Source organism: Stenella coeruleoalba (assembly GCF_951394435.1).
Source record: "Stenella coeruleoalba genome assembly, chromosome: 18".
Taxonomy (NCBI): Eukaryota; Metazoa; Chordata; class Mammalia; order Artiodactyla; family Delphinidae; genus Stenella; species Stenella coeruleoalba.
The window spans coordinates 67773354-67798718 of NC_137164.1; the positions used below are offsets into that span (position 1 = coordinate 67773354).

Genomic DNA, 25365 nt, shown 5'->3' on the forward strand with positions numbered 1-25365 from the left:
TGAACAAGATCAGTTTATATAATAGCATTGTCTTAACTGAAACATGGAAAGTAAACTAAATACAAAATGGTAACTTTCAGATATGTAGGATATCTTAGTTCAATGCTTTTTATCATTTATCTGATCTTTTGAGCTTTTAGATATAAAATAATTTTTGATTATTCCCTTATTTGGCTTTAGAATTAATTAATATTCAGTAGTTTTTGGAGCAGTCAGTTGAGGGATCTAGATTTTGGTTGTCTGCCATTAGCTATTGTTTTACCTTACGATCCTTAGGAAAGAATAATAGATAATGACTAGTAATATATAATATTGCATAGTAATATGTAATATTTTACTCAGAGAACGTTAAAGGGAAAATGCTCTTATGTATTAATTTTATTCCTGAAACACTATTTAGCAAGGTAAAAGCCTATATTTTCATGCTGTATTTACTATTCAAGTAGAAAGATTTTTAAAAGTCCATGCTTCGTTTGTGTGCTTGAGCAGCTCTGTTCTTTGATGTCCAAAATGTAAATTAATATTTGCTTATGATTCTTTTGAGTTACATTTTCTAAAATCACCTCTTTTTCAACTTTGAATATGGAATTAAAGTGCAACATCATTTATCCTGTAAAACTGCATGCATTTAAATTTTTTGGATGTCATGGTCATGAATTGATCACTGGCATCAGAAAATAATCTTATTTTTGTTCAAATTATCATTAACTATTTCTGAAAGTTATGTTGTATTTTACTGAAGACAGAGTCTGATGCCAACTATTCTGGCATTGGCCACACAGAGAGCAAGGCAATTTATACCAGCATTAGGCTGTAACAGGAAAGCCAGTAGAGTTTAAATACAGACTATGGTGCACGTAAAGAGAACAGTATTATTTTTATTTAACTGGAGGAAGAAAGGACAGAAATTCTGAGGGTTAGAGTGCCTTTCTAAGTTATTTACTGTTTATGCAAAAAAGCTTATAAATTGAAACATTCTGAATCGTTAATTTGTACATAAGAACATTGTATTTTGGAAATAAAGTTGTAGCCACACCTTGATCTTCTAACATTCATCCTGTCCAGTCTCTCCTTTAGGATCTTATTTTTTTCCAAAACTTCAGTTATTATATACAGATAATTCACACATTGCTGGATTTGTCTTGCATTTCTGTGTTTCACATTCTGTTCTGGATTTCTTCATGTGAATGTCCACCTCCATGACCCCTATATTCTGATATATACACATTCTAATCTGCATGCTAGTCTGAACTCTAATCATTTAGACATTATCAGTCTCATCTCACTGGCATCTCTAATTTAACTTGCAAAAGATGCATCAGGTTTTTTCCTTTCAACCTTTTCCTTTTCTGTAAATACTATTTCAGTGTTGTTGCAGAGCCAGAAGTTCGGGTGTTGACACTTGACGCATCTCCCCCATCCTTATGTCCACTGAATCACCAAGCCCTGTTTGCCTCCCAAATATCTTTCAACTCTGGCTGCTTTTCTCCTTCTGTATTGTCCACGCCCTAGCTGTGGTCTGAGGCCTGACCATTTTCAGCTTGTCTCCTGCAGTTGTCAGCTTGCTTCTTTCCATCTTCGGTCTTGACTCTTCCCAATCCCTTTTGCAGTAGCAGCCAGAGATTCCTGGAATGCACAAATCTAGTCATGTCTACCCGGTTTCAACCACTCTGGGTGCTCTCAAGGTAAAGTGAAATACTTGCATGGCTGTCAGACCCTGAATGCCCCTGTTTGACTTTTCCGGTGCACCGTTCTCTTTGCTCATACGCTTTGGCCATGGTGTCCTTCTTTCAATCCTCTTCATAGAAATACCTGGTGGTATCCACTTACTTTTTACCACAATGAAAGGTCTTGGATACTTTAAGTTCCTCCCTAATATTACCCATCTTTGTGTCCTTCTGCATCTTTCTCTATTTTCTTTCCCAGCCAGGGAAGTTTGTGTAAGTCACAAATACTTTCCTCTTCCTGGAACAACACATCTGTCATTTACTGTGCATATAAATCTCTCTGGCAAGTTGTAACTCTTTTCTTCTAAAGTGGTTTAGTTTTGTCTGTTTGTAAAACATATGACAGAGGGATTCATTTCCCTTTTATAGCCTGAACTCTTTTCAAGGAATATTCTATTTAAATTCTTGTCTACCTAGTTTGTCTTTCTAAGCATCCTAACACTTGGCTTTTAATTAATTGCTCTTCATTTTTGTCTATCAAAATATCACCTATAATACAGGCAAATGTCAAATTTTTGCAATGATTTGTTAGATATATTGATGCAGTCAGAAGTTTTTATACCTTTCAGTAATTCCTCATAGAAATGTACATAATTACAAAAGTCCTTCAAAATGTTAGTCATTGAATATGGGCCAAGTCATTATCCACAAAGCAAGGTTGGGATAACTGTGCATTTCTCCTGGGCATGTGCTGTGAAAGATATTTATTAGATCATTGTCTAGGATAACTTCTCCCGTGGAATATTTGTGTAGCTAAAGGAATAGCATTAAAATTTGAATTTTGGAACTTTCTCTAAATGTTTTGAAGTAGTTTGAATAGATTGAAAATTGGCTTTTATAAAACTTTAGACATGTAATATCTTCTGAGTCAGGAAGAGAGTTGCTCAGAATTTTTCATATGGTTGCTAGTATGGTCTAGTACAAAGGGATGCATAGAAAAATACCTGGAAGGCTGTATTAACTTGTTAACATTTGTTGGCTCAGAGATAGGAAGTCATATCAAAAAGTATGACCTTCTCCCCCATATGTACACATTAGGGTACAGGGTAACTGCTGTAACAAAGATTCTTAAATCCAGTGGTATAAATAAGATAGAAATTTATTCACTTCTCCCTGGTCCGTGCTGATGGGGTGAGTTAGTTTCCTGTGCTCATTTCAGGAGATACACACACATCTGTCTCTTCCCCCTCTGCTCATCCCCACACTTACCCTGTTGCTCCTCTTCATCTGCATTGCCAAAGCTGAGTTCCTGCTGTATCAGGAAGCCCTTAGGAAAAGGAAAGGAAAGGAAGTTCTGGCAGTTCTTTTTTTCATGTAAATGGGGCTGGAGTTGGATACATCACTTTAACTGTAGTCTCTTGTCTAGGAATTGGTTTGCCATGTCTAGCTATAAGATAGATGGGGAAATGGAGTCTGTGTCTGGATGGTCTTTTGTTCAGCTAAAATTCTATTGTGGAAAAAATAAAAAGCAAATTTTAGAGGAAACCTGCAGTCTGTCACAATATACTTCTGTATTTAAAATTTTTTGTTTTACCTATATTACTGTTGTAACTTATATTGTACTAATCATTAGATGAATGATTCAGTCTCTCTGGATCACAATTTTCTTATTTTTGTCTCCTTTTGCCTTGTAATATTCTTATTCTATAACTGGTTACTGAAAATTCCCCCAAAGCATGTACCATACTGTTTGCTTTTGTGTACCTTCCTGTGATATATAATTCCTGCATGAGTAGTAGGTGTGGAGAAAATGTTGAGAGAGAGAGAGAGAGAGATTAATCTGCTCAGAACATCAGCATTGTTAAAACTTTGCAGCAGATGTGGCAGACTTTTGGTAAAGGGCCAGAGAATAAATACCTTAGACTTTGTGGGTCACATGGTCTCTGTTGCAACTACTGGGCTCTACTGTTTAGCATGAAGACAACCGTATATAAACACTGCTGGGTTTCAATAAAACCTTATTTACGATTTGACCTGCAAGCCATAGTTCGCTGATCCTTCCTTGCCTTATAGGATGGGTACACCCTCCAGATGGAAGTAGCGATAAGCTTAAATTTGTGGAGCTGCATTCTTACAGAATGTTAACTAGAAGTTAGGTAGGTAGGTCAGTGCTGAGGCTTAGGATGCTGTACAGCTTCTGTCGTTTGTTTATTACATGTTGTCTTCTGCTCTGTATTCTCATATAAAAGGATAATAATGAGCACAATAATAATTTACCTTTTTGAGTGCCTGGCTGTGTTAAACATTATTTATTTTGTTATTTTATTGTTATTTTATTGTGTTAAACATTATTTCATTTGTACCTCATGACAGTCATACTAACTAGACTGGTGATAATAAATCACCATTTCACAAATGAGGAAACTAAAACTTCGAGAGTTTAAATAGCCTTACTCAAGGTGAGAGGTAGATCAGGTACTTGAACCTGAGTGATTCTTTGCTTACTTTGTAATTATTCTTGTATAAGTGAGGATTCTATAAGACTTGAATCAGATCAAGAACAAGCAAGAACAGAATCAGGCTTTCTAGGTTTGTTACGAAGTATAGTGGTACAAATTAGAACTATGCAAGAGTGGGTTAAAGAATTGGAAGGAATTAGCAAACCTCTCTGTTTACTTCAACTTCAGCTCTCTTATGCTCCAGTCACCCTTCTAGTGGACACCTACTCTAATTCCTGCTTTCCATGGTTTTGAGATGCCTTTTTGCTTTACTTTTTACTCCTATTTAATATCTTTGTAATCTACTCCCTTCATAAAGTCTTTCTATATCACAGAATCCTCCTCATACCATTCATATCCCTCTTGTGGTAGTTACCTATTTAAACTTTACTTTGGAATAGTCATTGTGTACTAGGCTCAGTTTTTCCTACTTGATCACAGGCTTTTTTCTTCTTCTCGTCCTCTTTGTCGTCTCCCTTTCCCTCCTCCCCCCCCATCCCACCGCCCCTGCCCCCTGCCCCCTGCCCCAGCCCCCCTTCTCCTTTTCTACTTATTTTGAAGTACACTTGACATATAATAAACTCATATTTAAAGTATTCAATTTGATGAGCTTTGACATATGCATGTATACACCTGTGAGACCATCACCACAATCAAAATACTGAACATTTTTGTCATCTCCCAAAGTTTCCTCATGGCCTTTGCCTCTCCACCCTCTCTCCGACCCTGTCCTAATGCAGCCACATGATCCACTTTCTGTAGGTTGCATTCAGTATGCATTGTTTTTGGTCTTGCTTCTTTAATTCAGCATAATATTTTGAGATTCATCCTTGTTATGTGTATTGGGGGACTCACTTCCTTTTATTGCTGAGTAGATTTCCATTATATGGACAAACTACATTTTGTTAATCCATTCACTGTTGATGGACATTTAGATTGTTTCCAGTTTTTGACTTTGCAAATAAAGCTGCTAACCTCTGTGTGTGTTTGTATAGGCATATGCTTTTATTTTAACATGGGTAAATACTTAGGAGTGAATTGTCTGAATCATATGGTGAGTATATGTTTAACTTTTAAAGAAACTGCCAGACAGTCCAAAGTGGAAGTAAACTGTAAAATCTACCAATTTATTCCCTGTCACCCACACAGGTGGTGACAGTTCCACTTGTTCCACATTCTTGCCGACACTTAGTATTATCTGTCTTTTAACCTTTAACCACTTAAATTGGTGTTTGGGTATATCCCATTGTATTTCTTTGACGGTGATGTTGAATGTCTTTTCCTGTGCTTACTGGCCATTTGTATATATTTTGTGAAATGTCTCCTTAGATCTTTTGCCTATCTTTTCTCACCTGGTTTGCTTGTCATCTTATTTTTATATTGTTAGCATTCTTTATATATACCAGATACAAGTTCTTTATTTGAGATATGTGTTGTGAATATTTTCTCTGTGGCTTGCAATTTCATTTTCTTAATTACATCCTTTGAAGAGCAGACTTTTAAATTTTGGTGGAGTATAATTTGTTGATATTCTTTTTATGGTTCATGGGTTTTGTGTACTATCTAAGAATCTGTTTCCTACCTCAGGGTAACAGATTTTTCTCCTGATTTCCTTCTGTAAGTCTTATAGTTTTAGTTTTGTGACCCAATTTGAGTCAATTTTTATGTATGCTATGAATTAGGGTTGAGGTTCACTTTCTGTTTTTCCCAAATGTGTATCTAGTAGTTCTAACATTTATTGAAAATACATTGATTTTCCCACTGAATTTCTTAAATTTGCATTCAGAGTTTTATTGCTGCATCAAGTTCAGACATTTTTTGTTGTCAATTGAAATCAAGGAGGTGAGTAATCTTGCATGGTTTTTTGCTAGGCCATAGGACACTGATGATAAATTTCTCCAGATAATAGGAGTTAGATTTTTAACAGACTCATTGTTTTTAATTCAGCCTGTTATCATTTTATTTTTAGGTGTTACACATAATATTGCATTACTTCGAGAGGTGATAATCAACTCACGCTTTGTAAAAGGAGACATCAACACTAAATTTCTTTCTGATGTGTATCCTGATGGCTTTAAAGGTTTGTATATATTGAAGTATTTTAGTGTATTAAAGTTATTATTTTTTATACTTTATTACAGTGTATACTTTATTCTGAAATTAGGGCCTTGGGCCTATATTGTACTTGATTTATTGATATACTTAGAGTATCCTAGACTATAGACATTCATGATTTTGAGTATTCATGAGTGACTCATGAATGTGTAATAATCTGTAATTTTGTTGAGTGAGAAATTCAACTAGTATGTCGAATGTTGTGTTTCTGAAAGTCAATACATGTTTGTATTCCTCACTGATAGGAGTATATACAGGAACTCTTCTTTAATATTAAAAGTGTATCTTTTTGAAAATTAGCACGGAAAATTTCAGACTACTAGGTGCTATTCCTATTAATGAAAATGGGGATGTCTAAGAAGATGATGGCTTTATTCTGAAAAATGAGTTTTGAATAAAGTAATGAGTGGACTGTGAAACTTAGCACTGCAAAGTTATCAGTGAGTGTTTCCAGGTAGTAGAAAAATTGCTCATTAAGTGAGAGAGAAAACCCTTGAGTGCGCATTGAAAATGTGGTTAGCATGGTGTTAAGACACTGACAGGACTTAACGTGAGACTTACCAGAAATGTTACGCGCAGGCTCAGCGGCCATGGCCCACGGGCCCAGCCACTCCGCGGCATGCGGGATCTTCCCGGACCGGGACACGAACCTGTGTCCCCTGCATCGTCAGGCAGACTCTCAACCACTGCACCACCAGGGAAGCCCTCTACGTATATTTCTAATGAGCTTGGGGACACATGAAGATTAGGTCTTCTCTCACAAATTTTAAGTGTTCTTTATATCCATTTAAAGTGTTTTAGTATATAAAATGACTCCTTCATTTTAGGAGCTGTATATAGATTCAGGTCAGCTTCACTGAATACATTTACAAAGCAACTTATTACATCAGAATTTATAATACAGAGTTTTCATAAGAATAACTGGAGATTACTGATTTGATTGTTCTTTCACAACTTCAGTGTTACAGGGCTTTATCATTAGTACCAAGAAAAATAAAGAATGTGTTTTATTTCGGAACTTAAAACAGAGACTAATGAATCATCAGGTTCTTTTTCCTGAATTTTTGAATTTTTAAAAATATAAATGACAACCTTAACATGATTGCACTTTTGTTCTTGTGTGATTATTTCATTAATATCTGTTGGTTGCATGAAGCCAGGAACCACTTAATGTTATTGCTTTTTATTGTTTCACTAGCAACTAAAACAGACATTAAATAAATATTTGTTGAATTAAGGAAAAGAATCTTTTTTATTTTTTTTTTTTTGATTTAGATGATTCTTTTTATTTTTATCATGGCTTTACTGAGATATGTTTCACATACCATACAATTAAAAGTGTACAATTCAATGGTTTTCAGTAAGGGAAAAGAATCTTGTTCATAGTATGGGTGAGAAGGTATTACCTTGACTATTTTTACTTAACTGTACATGTGTCCAGATTACAAATTGGTTTTATTTTGATCCTAACATTTTGGCTTCTTGTCCTTTCCAAAGTTTTAATTAAAAGTTATTGTCGGTTGTGAAATGGACTCAGATTTCCATGTGCTTTTGTGTCTGCCTGGCTTACGTGAAACAGTAGGCAGAAGGAGAGAACAGGTCAAAACTTAAGGGAGGGCTTCCCTGGTGGCGCAGTGGTTGAGAGTCCGCCTGCCGATGCAGGGGACACGGGTTCGTGCCCCGGTCCGGGAAGATTCCACATGCCGCGGAGTGGCTGGGCCCATGAGCCATGGCAGCTGAGCCTGCGTGTCCGGAGCCTGTGCTCTGCAGTGGGAGAGGCCACAACAGTGAGAGGCCCGCGTACCGCAAAACAAAACAAAAAACTTAAGGGAACCTTTAGAACACACATATTGTATGTGTGCATGGGTATTTATATATACATACACACATTTATACATGTGTTTATGCATATTTGGTATTATATCCCATTACCATGGAAAAGAAAATGGAGCATTTAAAATTTCTAATTGGAGTTGGGTACTATGTGCTATACATTTAGCAGCAATTGAAAATGTTCCAAATTCTCAAGAGAACTCAGAAATTTTCTTAAAACCGAATATTGCAGTTTGCTGTAATAAACTTAAATATTACATTTCTTTTTTTGGCAGGCAGTTATCAGCACAGACACCATAATTCTGTTTCTTATGCATAACAATTTTTAAATTGTTATAAGTTGTTAGAAGGCCTTTAACAATTTTTAGTCTCACCCTTCATTTTACATGTGAGGAAACCAAAGCCCAGAAAGACTGATAAGGCTAAGTGACCAGTAATATAATAAAGCCAGAAATTAAACTTAGTGTTTAACTTAGTGGTTTCAACTTCTGTTTCAGTACTCATTCAGTTGTGCTAGGATTCAAATTCATAAACCACAGAAGTTTTCAGAGTATGCTGTATGTGTCATATCGTCTGTACAATATGTACAATATGACAATTTAAAAGTACACACCTATATTTGCCATTCTTAATGTCTACTGCTTATTTTATTCCTTCATATTATTTTCATGTCAGTTCTTTCTTCTCTGAATGGCTACTACCTCTTGTTCTTCTTCTTCAGATTACTGTATTTCTCCTTCCCGATTTTTCCCCAGAGCATGTCTTAGATATATTAAACTGTATCATCTTTGATTGTTTGATATATGTGCCTGAAAGAGACAGCAGGAAGTGGCAACTGAAGTTAATCCAGGATCTTATCCATATGTTTGAGGCGGAGTCATTTTGCCCCTTTGGGATTACCCATCTGCTTCCCATCTGTCCAGCTATCCTAGACACTATTCATAGGCAAGTGCCTGTTTTTATGACTGCATTAAATTTTTTTATTATATATGTATATTATCCCAAGTTTATTTGTAGACTAGGGCAGTGTTACTAAAGTCTCTTAGACTGAACCTTGAAATGATTGTGTCTAAACTTTAAAAATAGAATACACAAGAATTTGTTCTTCACGTCAACTTATTAGATGCTGATGTTGAAAAGGTATTTTCCTTTGATTCTGAAAAATAAATGGAAAATGGAGAAGTAGATATTTTGATTTTGAAATAAAGGGAAAATTGAAGAAGAAGATACTTTAAGAAGTATAATTTCAGATAGCCTAGAATGGACATTTTGGACTTACTTCTTTGCTGCCTTGCTACACTTGAACCACCAGCCCCATCAAAAGAAATCATTAGAATTATCTTTCTCTTCGTTGTGGAATGTTTAGACAACTTTGATTTAGCACAAGAAGTCTACTGTTAATTACACTTCTCTTTATTTTTTCCCTTTGAATTTAGTCAAGTATTTCTGTACCTTTAAAAGTGGTAAATATGTGACTGAAGTGTTGCCTTTAAAAATTCAGTCTTTAAAATCATTCAACAAATAATTGGTATAGACTCTAGAAGAAAATCAAAGAGAAATAATATATTTTCCCTGTCCTTAAAGTGGTTATATCATTAGGGAAATAAACAGGTAAAGAACTAACTACACTACAGGACAGAATAAAAGAAGTGCTAAGGTGAAGATACAAGCAAAGTGTCTTGAAGCAGAGAAAAAAGAAACCAATTGCAATTTGGGGAATCAAGGATGGCTTCAAGGACGAGGTGGTGTAGACTATTGAAACACCTCTCCAAGGACTCTCTTCCATAGGTGCAGGGGCTGTCATACTGCCTCAGGAGAGCCACTGTGTGTACCTCTTCCTAATCCATTTTTGATGTGATGTTGGTGGTTTGAAATCAGCCTTGGAGAAAGTACTTATAGTAAGGAAATTGGCAAATGCTGCACACTACCGCACTTCTTCCTTCACATCCCAGTTGGTTATTAAACATTTACCAGCAAACCCCCGCCTATACTTTGACCTGACTATTGGGAGCAAACAGAGTCATTTGCATACAAAGGAAGAAGATTACCTATCTAGGGAGGGAGACCTAGAAGAATCCCTGAAGACAGCAAGTATTCAGTTTTAGACCTGCAGGTATGGGAGGGAGATGACTGCTGCTGACTGAAAAATTGTGAGAACACTTAAAGGTATTAGAAGAGTACGAAAAACTGTGTTTTAGAAATGAAACATTTCGGCAAAGTGAAAGGACTGCTAAGAACAAAATTACAGTGACCCAAAAAAATACATGGAAGAAGTATCTCAAAATATGTAGCAGGAAGGTAGAGAGAATGAAATGTGCGAAATGATGAGAGATGTAGAGAGAAGTGCCAAGAGATTGTATGTGTAAATAGTAAGGGTTTCATGAAATAAAATCGACAAGGAAAGGTTAATTTTAAAAGAAATAATAAGGGAGATTTTTTTTTTCACTGTTCTTAAGAAAGACTTGAGATGTTGTTGGAAAGACTCACTGAGTTTCAGACAGGATTAATGAAAAAGAGTAACTATTCTAGGCTTATCAAGAACAAAAAACTTTTTAAAGCTTCTAGAAAGAAAAAAGTTATATGCAAAGAATGTAGAATGAAATCATCTTCAGACTCTATAAACTGGAGATTAGAAAACCTTAAACTGAGTATCTGTTCCATAGGAAGGAACTTGTTCCAAGAGTACTATACCCAACTAAGATATCCCTCATGTGTCAATGTGAAAAGAGAGATTTCCTCGAAAAGGGAAATTACTGAAGAAAATACTTTTTGAGGAAATTACTGAAGAATTATATAATTCCAGTTAGGTTCACAAGGGGCTCTTGGGGACTCCCAGTAATTCCCAGGCCATACTTTGAGAACAGCTCTTGTGTAGATGGTATGTTTTTGAGAAGACCGAGACCAAATTTCTGTAATCCTCATGTAGGGTAGTTTATTATGGAAGCATATGGAATGTTTCCATCACTGCTTCAGTGTTGGGGATGATTAGGAACTTTTCAAAGCCTGTAGGAATGTGGTTTATTAGGCCACTGAGGGTTCTGTTACTGAATTCCCAGACCAACGAGACGTCCCACATTGGTGTTATAGTTTATGGTGCTCCTAGGTTTGTCTCGAAGAATGGGTCACTGGGGCTTTCCTAACCCTTCAGTGTCATGAAACACTGCACCTTTCATTTTCATGGAACACCTCTCCGTAGAAAAATGTGCTGCCGATCTGGAAAGTCTTTATATTCTAGTTGTGAATATTTTTAGTCTTATTTCTGTTTTGAATAATTTTTAAGACATAGTGTTGAAATTACTTCATTTCTTTCCGATAAACTTAAATAACTACCTGATGGTTTTTTCTTCTTTGAATTGTACAAGTAGCATCTTAGTGCTGATGATCCAGCACTCAAATTGCCTATACTGTACCATCTAATAAACTCTATTATCTGTATATAGCATGGTAGTAAATAAATAGTGTTAGAAGTTGTGGTGAGATTACAGAGCACTCAAGGGGATGTGTTAGCTGGCAGACCCTGGAGTATCCAGTTCTGCCTTGATTCACACACTTCTTGAGGAATTATTATGCACATAGAGCAGATTTCCCCGCTGCACCACACTCAGCCAGACCAGGGAGTCTTCCCCGGGTTTGTCAGGCTAGACCACTGCCCCCAGGTGCAGCTGTATTATGGTAAGAAGAGTGAATTAAAGAGAGAGAGAGAGAGAAATTGATTGGTTGTTTGGTTGATTGACTGGGATTCAAACCCTGACTGTAAGTATAGAGGCAAGAGGATCACGTATTTATTTTCTTTTAGTCCTTCACATTAGAAAACATGGCCCAGCCACTGTCCTTGACCAGCAACACTCCTTTTCCTCATTTTATCCTCTCTCTCCTTAGAAGTAAAATTTGGGGTGGGGAGTGATAAGGAGAAGCAGATATGAGGAGCCCTAAGTTTTTCCCAGAGATCTCTGGGAGTAGTTTTCTTATTTGCAATTGTTTTGTTCTGTGCATCTGTTTAATATCTTCTTTCCCAAATTGGACTATAAACTTCCAGTGAGCAGGGGTATTTGAACCATCTTGCTCCCTCCTTTCCCTCTGGCACAGCCCAGTGTCTGGTACAACACTAGCTCCATAAGAGATGCTTGATAAAATACTTGTTTGAATGACTAATAACTCTGTAATATAGAAGCATAGATGTTAGCATTATGTGTGTGATTGATTGACTGATTGATTGATTTCCCTCAGGACACCAGTTAACAGAGAATGAGAGAAACCAGTTATTGGCAATAGCTTCATCCTTGTTTGTGGCATCCCAATTAAGAGCACATCATTTTCAAGAACATGAAAATTCAAGGTATGTGAGATCATTTAAAACAATAAATAAAGCAGAAAAATTTGGACATTATTGGAGAAAGTACTCTGAAACCTTATAGGAAATCTGTTCAAGTAATTTGTATTTATTACTTTTGTTTTCTTACTGGAAAAATGTTTTGAGAAGTGTTATAGTACTAAACTTTAGGAAATGACCTGAACAGTTAAAAATATGTATATAAGAAACTTGTTTATAAGCTATAAGAAAGAATTAACAACAGATTGAGTTAGTTATGTGTGAGCCCTAAGTGTACCTTTTAGCTTCCTAATAACCTAAGCAAAAGGGAAAACATGCTTTATACCCGGGCAAGTAAAAAAAAATCATTGTGACATTCATGCTTCTGAGTGACAGGATTATTTATTATGAATGTCTGCACTTGCTAGAGTAATCCTACTTAGCAAGTATAGTCCATTACTTGCTAGAGAGGCAGTTGATAAAATTGTGTTACATCAAGTCCTTTTCCTTTCTTTTTACTTTTCCTCAAGAGGAAGAATAAAGATTAGAAAAAAGATGACAGGTGACTGAGCAGCTCTGAAGAGCACAGATCAGAAACTCAGGTTACTCCCGAAGAATTAGGTAGAAGGAAAACTAAATTGGTCTCAGGATATATATTCGTGGCTAATGTGGTTTTACTCAGAAAATCTGAGTAACCGGAACTTCTCTTTTTTAAAATTTTTATTGGAGTATAGTTGATGTACAATGTTGTGATAATTTCTGCGGTACCGCAAAGTGATTTAGTTATACATATATATATACATTCTTTTTTTAAATGTTCTTCTCCATCATAGGATATTGAATACAGTTCCCTGTGCTATAGAGTAGGACCTTGTTGTTTATCCATCCTGTATATAAAAGCTTACGCCTGCTCACCCCAACCTTCCACTCCATCCCTCTCCAGCCCCCTCCCCCTTGGCAACCACGTCTGTTCTTTATGAGTCTGCTTCTGTTTCATAAGTAGGTTCATTTGTGTCATATTTTAAATTCCACATATAAGTGATATCATATGGTATTTGTCTTTCTTTTTCTGATTTACTTCACTTAGTATGATAATCTCTAGTTGCATCCAAGTTGCTGCAAATCTGCATCTATCCATTCATCTGTCAATGGACATTGAGCTTGTTTCCATGTCTCGGCTATTGTGAATAGTGCTGCTATGAATATAGGGGAGGGAGCATGTATCTTTTTGAATAAGAGTTTTGTCTGGATATATGCCCAGGAGTGAGATTGCTGGATCATATGGTAATTCAGTTGTTAGTTTCCTGTGGAACCTTCATACTGTTTTCCATAACCGCTGCACCAACTTACATTCCCACCAACAGTGTAGAAGGGTTCCCTTTTCTCCACACCCTCTCCATTATTTGTTATTTGTAGACTTTTTAATGATGGCCGTTCTGACTGGTGTGAGGTGGTACCTCATTGTAGTTTTGATTTGCATTTCTCTAATAATTAGTGACATTGAACATCTTTTTCTGTGCTTATTGGCCGTCTGTGTTTCTTCTTTGGAGAAATGTCTATTTAGGTCTTCTGCTCATTTTTCGATTGGGCTGTTTTTGTTGTTGTTGTTGGGCTGTATGAGCTGTTTGTATATTTTGGAAATTAAGCCCTTGTCAGTCGCATAGTTTGCAAACATCTTCTCCCATTCTGTAGGTTGTCTTTTCATTTTGTTTATGGTTTCCCTTGCTGTGCAAAAGCTTGTAAGTTTGATTAGGTCCCATTTTTTATTTCTGTTTTTATTTCTATTGCCTTAGGAGACTGACCTAAGAAAACATTGCTATGATTTATGTCAGAGAATGTTTGGCCTGTGATCTCTTCTAGGAGTTTTGTGGTGTCATGTCTTATGTTTAAGTCCTTAAGCCATTTTGAGTTTATTTTTGTGTATGGTGTGAGGGTGTGTTCTAACTTCATTGATTGACATGCGGCTGTCCAACTTTCCCGACACCACTGGCTGAAGGATCTTCTTTTTTCCATTGTATATTCTTGCCTTCTCTGTCAAAGATTAATTGGCTGTAGGTGTGTGGGTTTATTTCTGGGCTCTCTGTTCTGTTCTCTTGATCCATATGTCTGTTTTTGTGCCAATACCACACCATTTTGATTACTGTAGCTTTTGTAGTAGTGTCTGAAGTCTGGGAGGGTTATGCCTCCTGCTTTGTTCTTTTTCTTCAGGATTGCTTTGGCAATTCTCTGGGTCTTTTATGGTTCCATATAAATTTTAGGATTATTTGTTCTAGTTCTGTGAAAAATATCATGGGTAATTTGATAGGGATCCCATTAAATCTGTAGATTGCTTTGGGTAGTATGGCCATTTTAATGATATTAATTCTTCCAATTCAAGGTCCTGGGATATCTTTCCATTTCTTTGATTCATCTTCAGTTTACTTTATTAATGTTCTATAGTTCTCAGTGTATAAGTCTTTCACCTCCTTGGTCAGGTTTATTCCTAAGCATTTTATTTTGGGGAGTGTGATTTTTAAAAGATACTGTTGTTTTTACATTCCCTTTCTGATAGTTCACTGTTAGTGTAAAGAAATGCAACCAATTTCTGTATGTTAATCTTGTATCCTGCTTCCTTGCTGAATTCGTTTATCAGTTCTAGTAGTTTTTGTGTGGAGTCTTTAGGGTTTTCTATATATATAATAGTATCATGTCATCTGCATATAATGACAGTTTTACCTCTTTCCTTCCAATTTGGATACGTTCTGTTTCTTTTTCTTGTCTGATTGCTATGGCTAGGACTTCCGATTCTATGTTGAATAGAAGAGGCGAGAGTGGGCATCCTTGTCTTATTCCAGATTTTAGTGGGAAGGCCTTAAGCTTTTCACCGTTGAGTAGTATATTGGCTGTGGGTTTGTCATAAATAGCTTTTATTATGTTGAGATATGTTCCATCTGTACCCATTTTGGTAAGTTTTTATCATGAATGGATGTTGAATTTTGTCAAATGCTTTTTCTGTATCTATTGAGATGATTACGTGTTTTTTGTCTTTATTTTATGTGGTGTATCACATTGATTGATTTGCATATGTTGAACCATTCTTGTGAACTTGGGACGAATCCCAAGTAACCAGTACTTTTCATTTGTTCTTATCCTCAAGGGAAAGTACAAAAAGCTTAATGTATGATCTTTTATTGAAGTTAATTTGGTGACTGTCTAGGGAGAGATGAGAGGATATTGAATTTCTGCAAATTACTGAATGAGTGGAAGGAGGAGGAAAATGGTCAGTAGAGCCAGGAATCTGGTTGGTTTGTTTGTTTTCCCCCTAAAGTCGTGCTCCCCAGTGTGGAAGCCACTAGCCATGTGTGCCTATTTGAATTAAAATTAAATTAAAAACTCAGTTTCTCAGTCACATTTCAATGTCAGTGTCAGTATAGTCACTACCCACACTTGCAGTGCTCCATAGCCACTACTGTACCGTGGTCAGTGGCTACTGTATCAGGTAACAGAAAGAACCTTTCCATCACCACTGTAGTATTTCTGTCAAGCTTTGTTGGACTGTGCTGTTTTGGAGTGATGTGTGTGTAGGAGAGATCTAAGCTTTTGCTTTAAAGCCAGAATCATACCTTGTATGAATAATATTTTTATTATTTTTTTGGTAAATACAATATTCATATCTTTATTCCTTTACCTTCAGGTGTTACTTGGATCTTGACTATTTCAGAAGTCCTGAGTATAGCTAATGATGAACTGGTTTGATCTTTAAGCAGTGTATTCTAGTTATTTTCAGAGAGTGCTGACTTAACATTGGTAAGAATCTGAAGAAGTTTTAAAAAATAAAAGAAGAAAAAATAAATAAAAGAATAAAAATTTCCTGTAATCCTGCAATAACCACTTTTAATATTTTAATATATTCCTTTCCAAGTATATATGTATGTTTATACATATCCATACTTGTAGTGTATATACCCTACATAATTAGAGTCATACTGGAAATGTCGTTTGAATTTTACTTTTTAAAATTTCATATTATGTTGTGACTGTTTCTTCTCTTTATTCACTACTCTTTGAAAGCACATTTAAAATTTCTATTATAGTGAATTTAAAATATATGCAAAATAACTGCTCTTAAAAACACCATCAAGAATATTATAAAACAGTATAACAAATGGCAGAATGTATTCAGAGATACATGTCCAATAAAGGACTTGAATCTATAATGTATAAATAATTCTTAGAATTAAAAAATGGGCCAAACAACCGAATTAAAAAAAAATAGAAGATTTGGCGTAGACTCTTTTACAAAGAAGTTATATGAATGGCAAATAAGTCCATGAAAAGATGTTTAACATCATTAATCATTGGAAAAATACAAACTAAAATCACAGTGGTACACCACCACACACCCGGGAGAATAATGTACATCAAATGGTGAGTAGAAAAATAAATGTGGTATATCCATACAACGGAATACTGTTTAGCAATAAAAAGAAATGCAGTACTGATAAGTGCATCTACATGCATAAACCTAAAAAGAAAATCATGCTAAGAGGAAGAAACCAGTTAGAGAAGACTATATAATGTAGTTTCATTTATTTGTAATTTCTAGGCAGGATGGAAGTATAAAAGACAGAAAAAAGATCAGCGATTGCCTGGGTGCAGGTGTTGACATTACAGAATTACACCTTTATACAGTCTATGTCCAAAACTATAAACCAATAATTATTTTAAATGCATTAGTCTCTTAAATTATGTAGAAAACAAAACAAAGTTAAGATGACACTAGCTTTCACTTTAATAATTTTTAAAATGCATTAGACCCTTAAATCATATAGAGAACAAAAAGTGGAGTTACAAGCTATTGTTACAATAATACTAGCTTTTATGATTGTCCATGTATTTGTCTTTACTGAGATACTTACTTCTTCATGTGGTTTCTTAGTACTGTCTAGTGTCCTTTCGTTCCACCCTGCTGGACTTCCTTTAGCAATTTTTGTAGGGCAGGTCTAGTTGTCACAGACTCCTTCAGCTTTTGTTTATCTGGGAAGGTGTTAACTTCTGCCTCACTTTTGAAGGACGTTTTTGCTGGATTTAGGATTCTTGGTTGATGGGTTTTTTTCTTTTAGCACTTTGAATATATCAGCCCACTGCCTCTGGCCTGCAGAGTTTCTGATGAGAAATCTGCTGATAATCTTATTTGTACTTGAAAATTCGTTCCTCTCTTCCAAGATTCTGTCTTCAGCTTTTGAAGGTTTGACTATGTGTCTTGGTGTGGGTCTTGGAGTTCATCTTATCTGGAGTTTGTTGAGCTTTTTGAATGTTTATGTTCATGTCTATCATCAAATTTGGAAAGTTTTTGGTTGTTATTTCTTCAGATATCCTCTTTGCCCCTTTCTCTTTCTCCTTCTGGGACTTTCACGATGTATACGTTGGTCTACTTGATGGTATCCCCACAGGACCCTTAGGCTCTGTTCACTTTACTTTGATCTTTTTTCTTTCTGTTCTTCAGACTTGATAATTCTGTTGTCCTGTCTTCATGTTGACTGATTTTTTCCTTCTGTCTGGTCAGATCTGCCTTTGAATTACTCTAGTGAGTTTTTCATTTCAATTATTGTGCTTTTCAGCTCCAGAATTTCATTTCTTTTTAGGTTTTCTGTCTTTTTATTGATATTTTTATTTTGTTTACACATTGTTTTCTTGACTTTCTCCACATCTTCCTTTAGTTCTTTTAGCATCTTTAAGATAGTTGTTTTAAAGTCTTTGTCTGATATATCTGCCATTAGGTCTTTTTCAGGGATATGTTCTGTTGATTTTTTTTTTCCCTTTGAGTAGGCCATACTTTCTTGTTTATTTGTATGACTTCCGATTTTTTGGTTGAACACTGGACATTTCAATCCAATGATGTGGTAACTTTGGAAATCAGATTCTCCTCCTTCCTCAGGGTTTAGTGGTTTATGTTATTGTCTTTGTTTATCATTTTTGTTTTTCTGATTATTGTAGGCTGCCTCTGTGCCAATGATCAGCCTGAGGTGTAAACTTAAGGTGTTCTCTGGTCTTTTCCTAGACTTTCCCTGGGCATGTGCAGTCACTTTCCAATTTTCCTTGTATATGTAGTTGTTTTTGGATGTCTTAACCTTTAAGGCCTAGCTCTTGAAAGGGGGCGGGGGAAATGAAGGTGGGGGGCGGTTAGGGAAGCACTAGACCCGTAAATCTCCTGGAAGTCACTCCAGTCAGAGGGGGAGGTGCTTGCAACAATGAGGGAGGTGCAGTAGCTGGCTGCCTGCCTTTCTGTCTGCACCTCTGTGATCAGAAGCAGCAGTTAGCAGTCGGAGCACAGATCCTTAGTATTTGGAGGACAGGTTCTGTTCTGCCCACCCTGGCTTCCACAAGCTGTGTGCAGGCTGCTCCAGTGAACACACCCACAGTTGCACCCAGGAGGCTGGGAGTGGGGGATGGGGAGCTGCTGCTGTGCTAAAGCTGAAGTTGACCACAGGTTAACACAGTTACCCCCAAGCCTTCTTCTGAAGGTTCCACAAGAGTTATATCAGACAGATTCTGCCAGTGTGACTGTTGTCTAGGTGGGGAGAGAGATTCTTGGTGCTTCCTATTCTGTCATCTTCCTAGAATCTTCCTCCTCTTATATTACTGTTGAATTCATTACCCTTTAGAACTTGGAAAGAAGTTAGATTCATAAAATATGTGGGCCAAAAGTTCAGTTATGTAGATAATTGTGCACATATTACCTATATAACAAACAACTATTTTATTTTTGGTACATTTATTTTCTATTGAACTTATCGTTTATCTAGTAGGCCAGTTTACCGTAAAGTTGCTACCACCAGAGACCTATAACGTTTAACAAAATATACTGGTCTTTTTGGACAAAGCGTAATCTTGTTTAGGCAAAAGTGAACCGAAGCTATTTCTGCTTATTTGCTGAAGAGGTCCCTGACACCAGAGCTGGTGTAAAGTGGTTGGCTCTTCACATTTTGGCTTCACAGTCGTGTTTTCACTATTGCCTGGGGAATGGAGTCCAAAGTCGGCCTCCGGGTGTGGCTGCGTGTTGCTGTGTCATGGGTGTGCTCACGTACTCTTCTGCCTCCAAACCCAGGAGCCGGCAGCACTTCCTTTGTGCTGCTTGCTTTGGCTGCTGGTCTTATTTTCCCAATTTCTCCATGGGTTTTACGCTTTCATCATTTATGACTTGGAAAAAACTTTAATAATATGTACCCATAGTATTTGGATAGTAAAAAGATAGTGTATTTTAGAAAAAGAGAACAGTTAATGTCAGAAACAATAACAATTTTTCTTTGACTGTAAATGAAGTGAATTAAGTTTTTACATAAATACATACTGTCTTAGCACGGAGTTATTTTTCTTTGTAATCATTCTTTTCCTAAACACTTTTATTGACAGAAATGAATCATTAAAAGTTGTGTTAAACAATTGCTTCATGTTATTTGAAGCTAAAATTATTTTGTTGGCATTGTGGTTTGGTATAATAAGTTGTTTCACTAACTGCTAATGATTGGAGGAAAATCTAGTAAAGAAAAAAATTTAGTTTCAGTAATCTTTCATTTAGTTTTGGTCAAAATGCCTGTTTTCCTTAGATCCAAATGTTGTTCACTGGTCAGGATTCACCTTTCTGATCTTCGACCCTCCTCTTACTTTACTCTGGTTCAGGTCCACCTCTGCCATTGTAGTAACTTTTTACTTGATTTCAAAAAAGGTTTTATGGCAATCATAAAACCTCCTCAATCACTTGGGGTGCTTTTGGGTACAAGTAACAGAAACCCTTATTCAAACCGACACATCTTTGTTGAACAGGAGGCTCAGAGAACGGAAAGGACAAGACTCAGGAAGTGCATCTGCTAATGTCGCTTCTCTGTAGTTCCTTAGCCTTGCTTTCTTCTGTGCTTTGTCAGAAGGCTGTGATAGCAGGATAGCTGTAGACGTTTTAGGAGTCAAATCCAGATTGTGTCTGTCCCTAAGAAGTGAGGAAATCTCTCCCAAGTGTTACCCAACCACCTACTTCTCAGTTCTCATTGACCAGAAAGAACTCATCCCATTCCTAAAGTCACTGCAAAGGGAATTGGATTGTCGTGTTTGTCTGGGACTAATTTTCTGGTGTGAAACAGATGTTGAGGAATCAACTAAAGTGACCACTACATTTTCTAATAATAACTCCCTGCCTTCCTTTGTATGGGATGTAATATTGGGTTGGCGAAAAAGTTTGTTCGGGTTTTTCCATAAGAGCTTATGGAAAAACCTGAGCGAACTTTTTGGTCAGCCCAGTGTTTATTTTTCTTGTTGTGTTCTACTGGCTAGGACTACCAGTATAGTTTCATGTTTAAGGGCACAGCCTTTTGTTCCAGAGACTTGGATTTCTCCCTGGTTTTGCTGATCCCTAGCTACTATTTTAGGATAAATTATTTTGCCTCTCTTGGACTTAGTTTCCTCACCTGTAATGTGGAGATAATAGCAGTTCTTAAAGAAAGAGTGTTTGTCAATGTCAAATGAGATAATAAATACTTAGCATGATGCTCATTAACTTTTAGTTGTTCCTCCCTAATTTTCTTTTTCTAAAATCTCTGATGACAAAGATTCTATTTCGAGGGTAGTGGCAATGATATATACTCGTTTTATTCCTGAGTAACTCGAATGCCTTGAGTGTTTCAACATCAACGGGTACATTAGCTATTGGTTTGAAATCTTTCTTCTTACATTAAAGATGTAGCCTTCCATTCCTTACTGAATAAGAAAGTCAGATACAGATATTAAATATAATCACATCTTTTAAAATTACCTATTGATCATTATAAGAATTGAGTTAGAAAATTTAGAATATTAAGCAGGGAACAAAATGATTTAAAAAAAATCCTGCCTCCATAGAGCTTACATTTAAGTAGAAGGTAGACAGACAAAACAGATGTAGCAATACATCAAATGATGATAAATACTTCGATGAAAAACAAAACAGGGAAGGGATATAGAACATCCTGGGGTGGATGGTGGCCTAGTTGTAGTTTTTAAATTTGGATTGCAGCGAAGTGGATGGCAGGTTGGATTAGCAGGATGGGAAGATTCACATTAGAGCAAAGACCTGAAGGAGGAAAGGAGTGAGTCATGTGAATATCTGGAGGAAGGACCTTCTAATCAGAGGAGACAGCTAATGTAAAAAGCACCTGAGGTCAAGTATGTCGGCCTGTTTGAGAAATGGCAAGGAGGCAAATGCAGTTTGAGAGGAGGGAGGAAGCCATAGGGTAGTAGAGATGGAGTTGTGATAGGTGGTCTTCTAGGAATGGGGAGCCCTTGCAGGGTCTTCAGCAAAGCAGAGCTTGATGTGACATATGTAATAACAAGATCATTGTGCCTGCATTGATGTACATGCCTCAAAAGGGGTAACAGTGGAAGCTGGGAGACCAGTTGGGAGCAGAGGTCCTGGGCCTGCCCTGGGATACCCCACATTAACAAGTCAGGAAGATCAGGCAGATCCAGCAAAGGAGACTGAGAAGGAACGGCAGAGGAGATAGATAGAAAAGTAGTCGGAGGTGGAGTTCAGAGAACAAAGAGAAGAAAAGAGTGTTCAACTGAAATATGTCACATACGAGAATGACTATTGACCATTGAATTTCTCAATGTGGGGGTCATAGGAGACCTTGACAAGCAGTTTTCAGGAATGTTGAGTGGGACGTGGTCGTTAAAGTTGAACTGATGAGGGTTCAAGAAAACATGGGAAGAGAGAAATTGGAGACTGCAAGTACTGGCAACTCTTAGGGTTTCTATATTTATGAGCATATAGTTAATGTATTATTTAGATTGTACAGAAAATGGACCATTCTCTTTGAAAGAGTGTCTTTTTTTTCTTTTTACGTACTATTATGTTGTCCACATTGCTCTGTATTGGTTTTTGAATAAGTGGTTTTCCAGGACTGCAACATTAGTACTTAAAAAAAATTAACATACAGTGGAAAATCTTGCTCATATAGGATTGATAAATCTGCGAATTAATTTGCATTAGGCTATGTGGTATTGGTGGTCCCTGGCAGTGCAGAGTGCGATGGTGCACCCCACGTCTATTCAACACTGTAGATGTGTACACAGAATTCTGTGTAGCTTCTTTTATTTATGGCAGTCCTTCTATTCAGTCATTCAGGCTAGGAAAATTGTATCGTCTTTGGTTCTTTTGGCTCCTTCATCTGGCACTGAAATGTCACAGTATTTGGTGTGGTGCAGTGGAACCAGCACCGAGTAAAGTGTCAGGAGTCAGGATTTTGGTCCCAGCACCACTACTAAGTATCGAGGTGGTAAAGTCTTTGTGCAAAATGCTTCAACTTTTGACTTCAGTTTCCTCCTCTGAGAAATGGCAGTGTTGGATTGGATGAGTCCTCCTGAAATCTTTTTCAGCTCTGATCCTAATTGGATTGCATGAGGCTGACCCTTTTACTTTCTGGTTTCTACGTAAACCCTCTATTTTCTCTCTTGATATTTGAGCAGAAGTTAAAGACTTAGGAAATGGAACACCTTCACTATGGCCTGTGATAATACTGATGAAAGACTTCAGTCTGAAAGGTTTTTTTTGTTTTTTTTTTTTTGGTGGTACGTGGGCTTCTCACTGTTGTGGCCTCTCCCGTTGTGGAGCACAGGCTCCAGATGTGCAGGCTCAGTGGCCATGGCTCACAGGCCCAGCCGCTCCGCGGAATGTGGGGTCCTCCCGGACTGGGGCACGAACCCGTGTCCCCTGCATCGACAGGCGGATGCCCAGCCACTGCGCCACCAGGGAAGCCCTGAAAGGTTTTTTTTTTTTTTTTTGCCCTGAAAGGTTTTTAAAAATGTAGCGTTCACTTTTGTGGAGGATTACTTTGGGTGTATGGAGTCAGTGTACAACCACCACTTTGAGCTCCTACTGAGTAGAACATATATATTATCTAGTATCTTGACTGGCTACATAGCCTGCCATCAGTTTAACTCTTTTAGTCACAGTAGCATAATGGGAAAGTGCAGTCACTTGAATTACAGTCATTGTGTCTACATTTGTATGGTATTTTCTTTCCTCGTCTGGCTTCCTGATAAAATGGAGAATCAATTTTTTACTGATTTTTACCTGACAGATGCAATTATCTGTGTGTGTGTGTGTGTGTGTTTTTTCCCTGCTGTTAAAAAAGAATGTTTCCTGGTTTTAGATTTATAATTCATTCACCCATTATTAAGTTTTCAGTTAGATGATAAAAGTTTAAGGTTTTGAAATATGATCATAATCAATGAAATATAACTGGGGAAAGAAACAGAAAAAAAAAATAGCCATGTGAAAGTAATTCCCAAGGAAGAGCAAGTACTGTGGACAGTGCATATTGATTCTTTTACTTAAGTATTTCTGAATTTAAAAGGACATATCAAATTATTAACACATTTGTACCGTCTGTGACAACAAATGACAACTTTTATATCATACTTGTTTCATTTATGTTCTCAGATAATCTACTTCATTATGACAATGAAATTGATGTTCTGATAACTAAGTATATAATTAACAACAGTACTTTTGGTGTATGCTCATGAACATACATAGCTATAATATGCTTCTGGAAATATCTACTTTCATTTAAGCAAGTAAGTCCCCTAAAAGCGCCAAGAGGAAAGAAAATGTCAATTCCGTCATCATCCTTTACGCTAGCCTTACTTTTTAATATCTCTGTTGTGATATTTTCAGTTACTTAATATGACTGTGTCTTGGACTATTTAGAAACCTGAGACTAAGCGCAAAATATTAAGTGGATGTCATATTTATACACTTTTTGCTAAATATTACGTTTTAAAATATTTTTCTTTCTTTCTTTCTTTCTTTTTTTTAATTCTGTAAGAGCTGAATGGAAGACTGAATAGCCTCATTATTGAAGGAGAATTACTCTGTTCCCTGCAATGATTCCAAAAGCTCTTGCACACTTCATCAGTATTATTGTAATTCTTTGGCTGCAGGATATTTGGCAGCTGTTGCACCCCACTGGCAAATCCTATTCATACTTCTTTCCCATTCACCCATTGCCATTGGAGAATTGATTTCTCTCTCCTCTACTCTAACCTTTCCCAATTCATTTTGGATTGTTCAATGTGAAACATTTTAATTTCATATCATATAGCTATTCAGCTCACAATCCCTTTTTTAACGTGTCACCAGGGTAACAGCATAGCATGCTTTCTTTAGGCCATCAAGTTTTTATTTCACATGCTTAATATTGCATTAAATGTTTGCATTTTGTTTAACCCCCCTTAAATACTTTGAACTCTGGATATGTTTTATAGGATAATGAAATCCTTGATTTTGGAATTGAAATGAAATCAACACTATCACTGCATTCATAGTAAAATGTCAAATTATTAATTTACATAATTCAAAAATTATTATTAAAAATCCAAGTGATCTGATCTGTGTAAGGCAGTTTGCTATATAGGTAATGGAGGAATATTTGTATTTATGTTCAGCCTTGTTTCAAAAAAAGCTTTAAAGGTGGTTTAGAGAGATTTTGAGTTGGGTAAAAATGCAAGAGTAATGGAATTGGTACAAATGGAGAAATATATCTTTTGAAGACATTACATGATTTTTCAGTAAAATGTTTTTTTTCTGCGTGTGTATTATATATTAGTGAGCGTTGAAAATGCATTGTGTTTACATCTTGATTCTTTGATTTGAATAGATTTGAATTTCTACTTACAGAGCTACCTTTTCAACTTTATCCCAAATAATAGTTTCAGTAAAATTTGTTCTGTGAATAAATTTTATGAAATTTGGAATATTCTGAGAAATATAAAGAAATGTGTAAGAAAAGGAAAGGCAGAGACTAGTAACCCATGTTGTTTGAAAACATTGTTATTTTTAAAAAATGTTAGCATAGTAGCTATTTAAGTATCCTTATTTTCCATTATTACAATCACTGAAGTTTTCACATTAATCTGTAGGATAAACTCTGAA

General features: G+C 36.4%; 1 protein-coding gene across 9 annotated transcripts in view; it reads left to right on the plus strand.

Annotated features, from left to right (window-relative positions):
• PCCA (propionyl-CoA carboxylase subunit alpha) overlaps positions 1–25365 on the plus strand; it is a 389313-nt gene that overhangs the window by 228408 nt on the left and 135540 nt on the right. For all 9 annotated transcript variants that reach the window (XR_013824953.1, XM_079903492.1, XM_079903491.1 and 6 more), the window contains 2 exons: positions 6135–6245; positions 12341–12449. Coding sequence is in view for 8 of the 9 variants with exons in the window: in XM_079903492.1 (XP_079759618.1) it covers positions 6135–6245; positions 12341–12449 (220 nt within the window). In the remaining variant the exon portion in view is untranslated. The remainder of the gene's footprint in view (positions 1–6134; positions 6246–12340; positions 12450–25365) is intronic.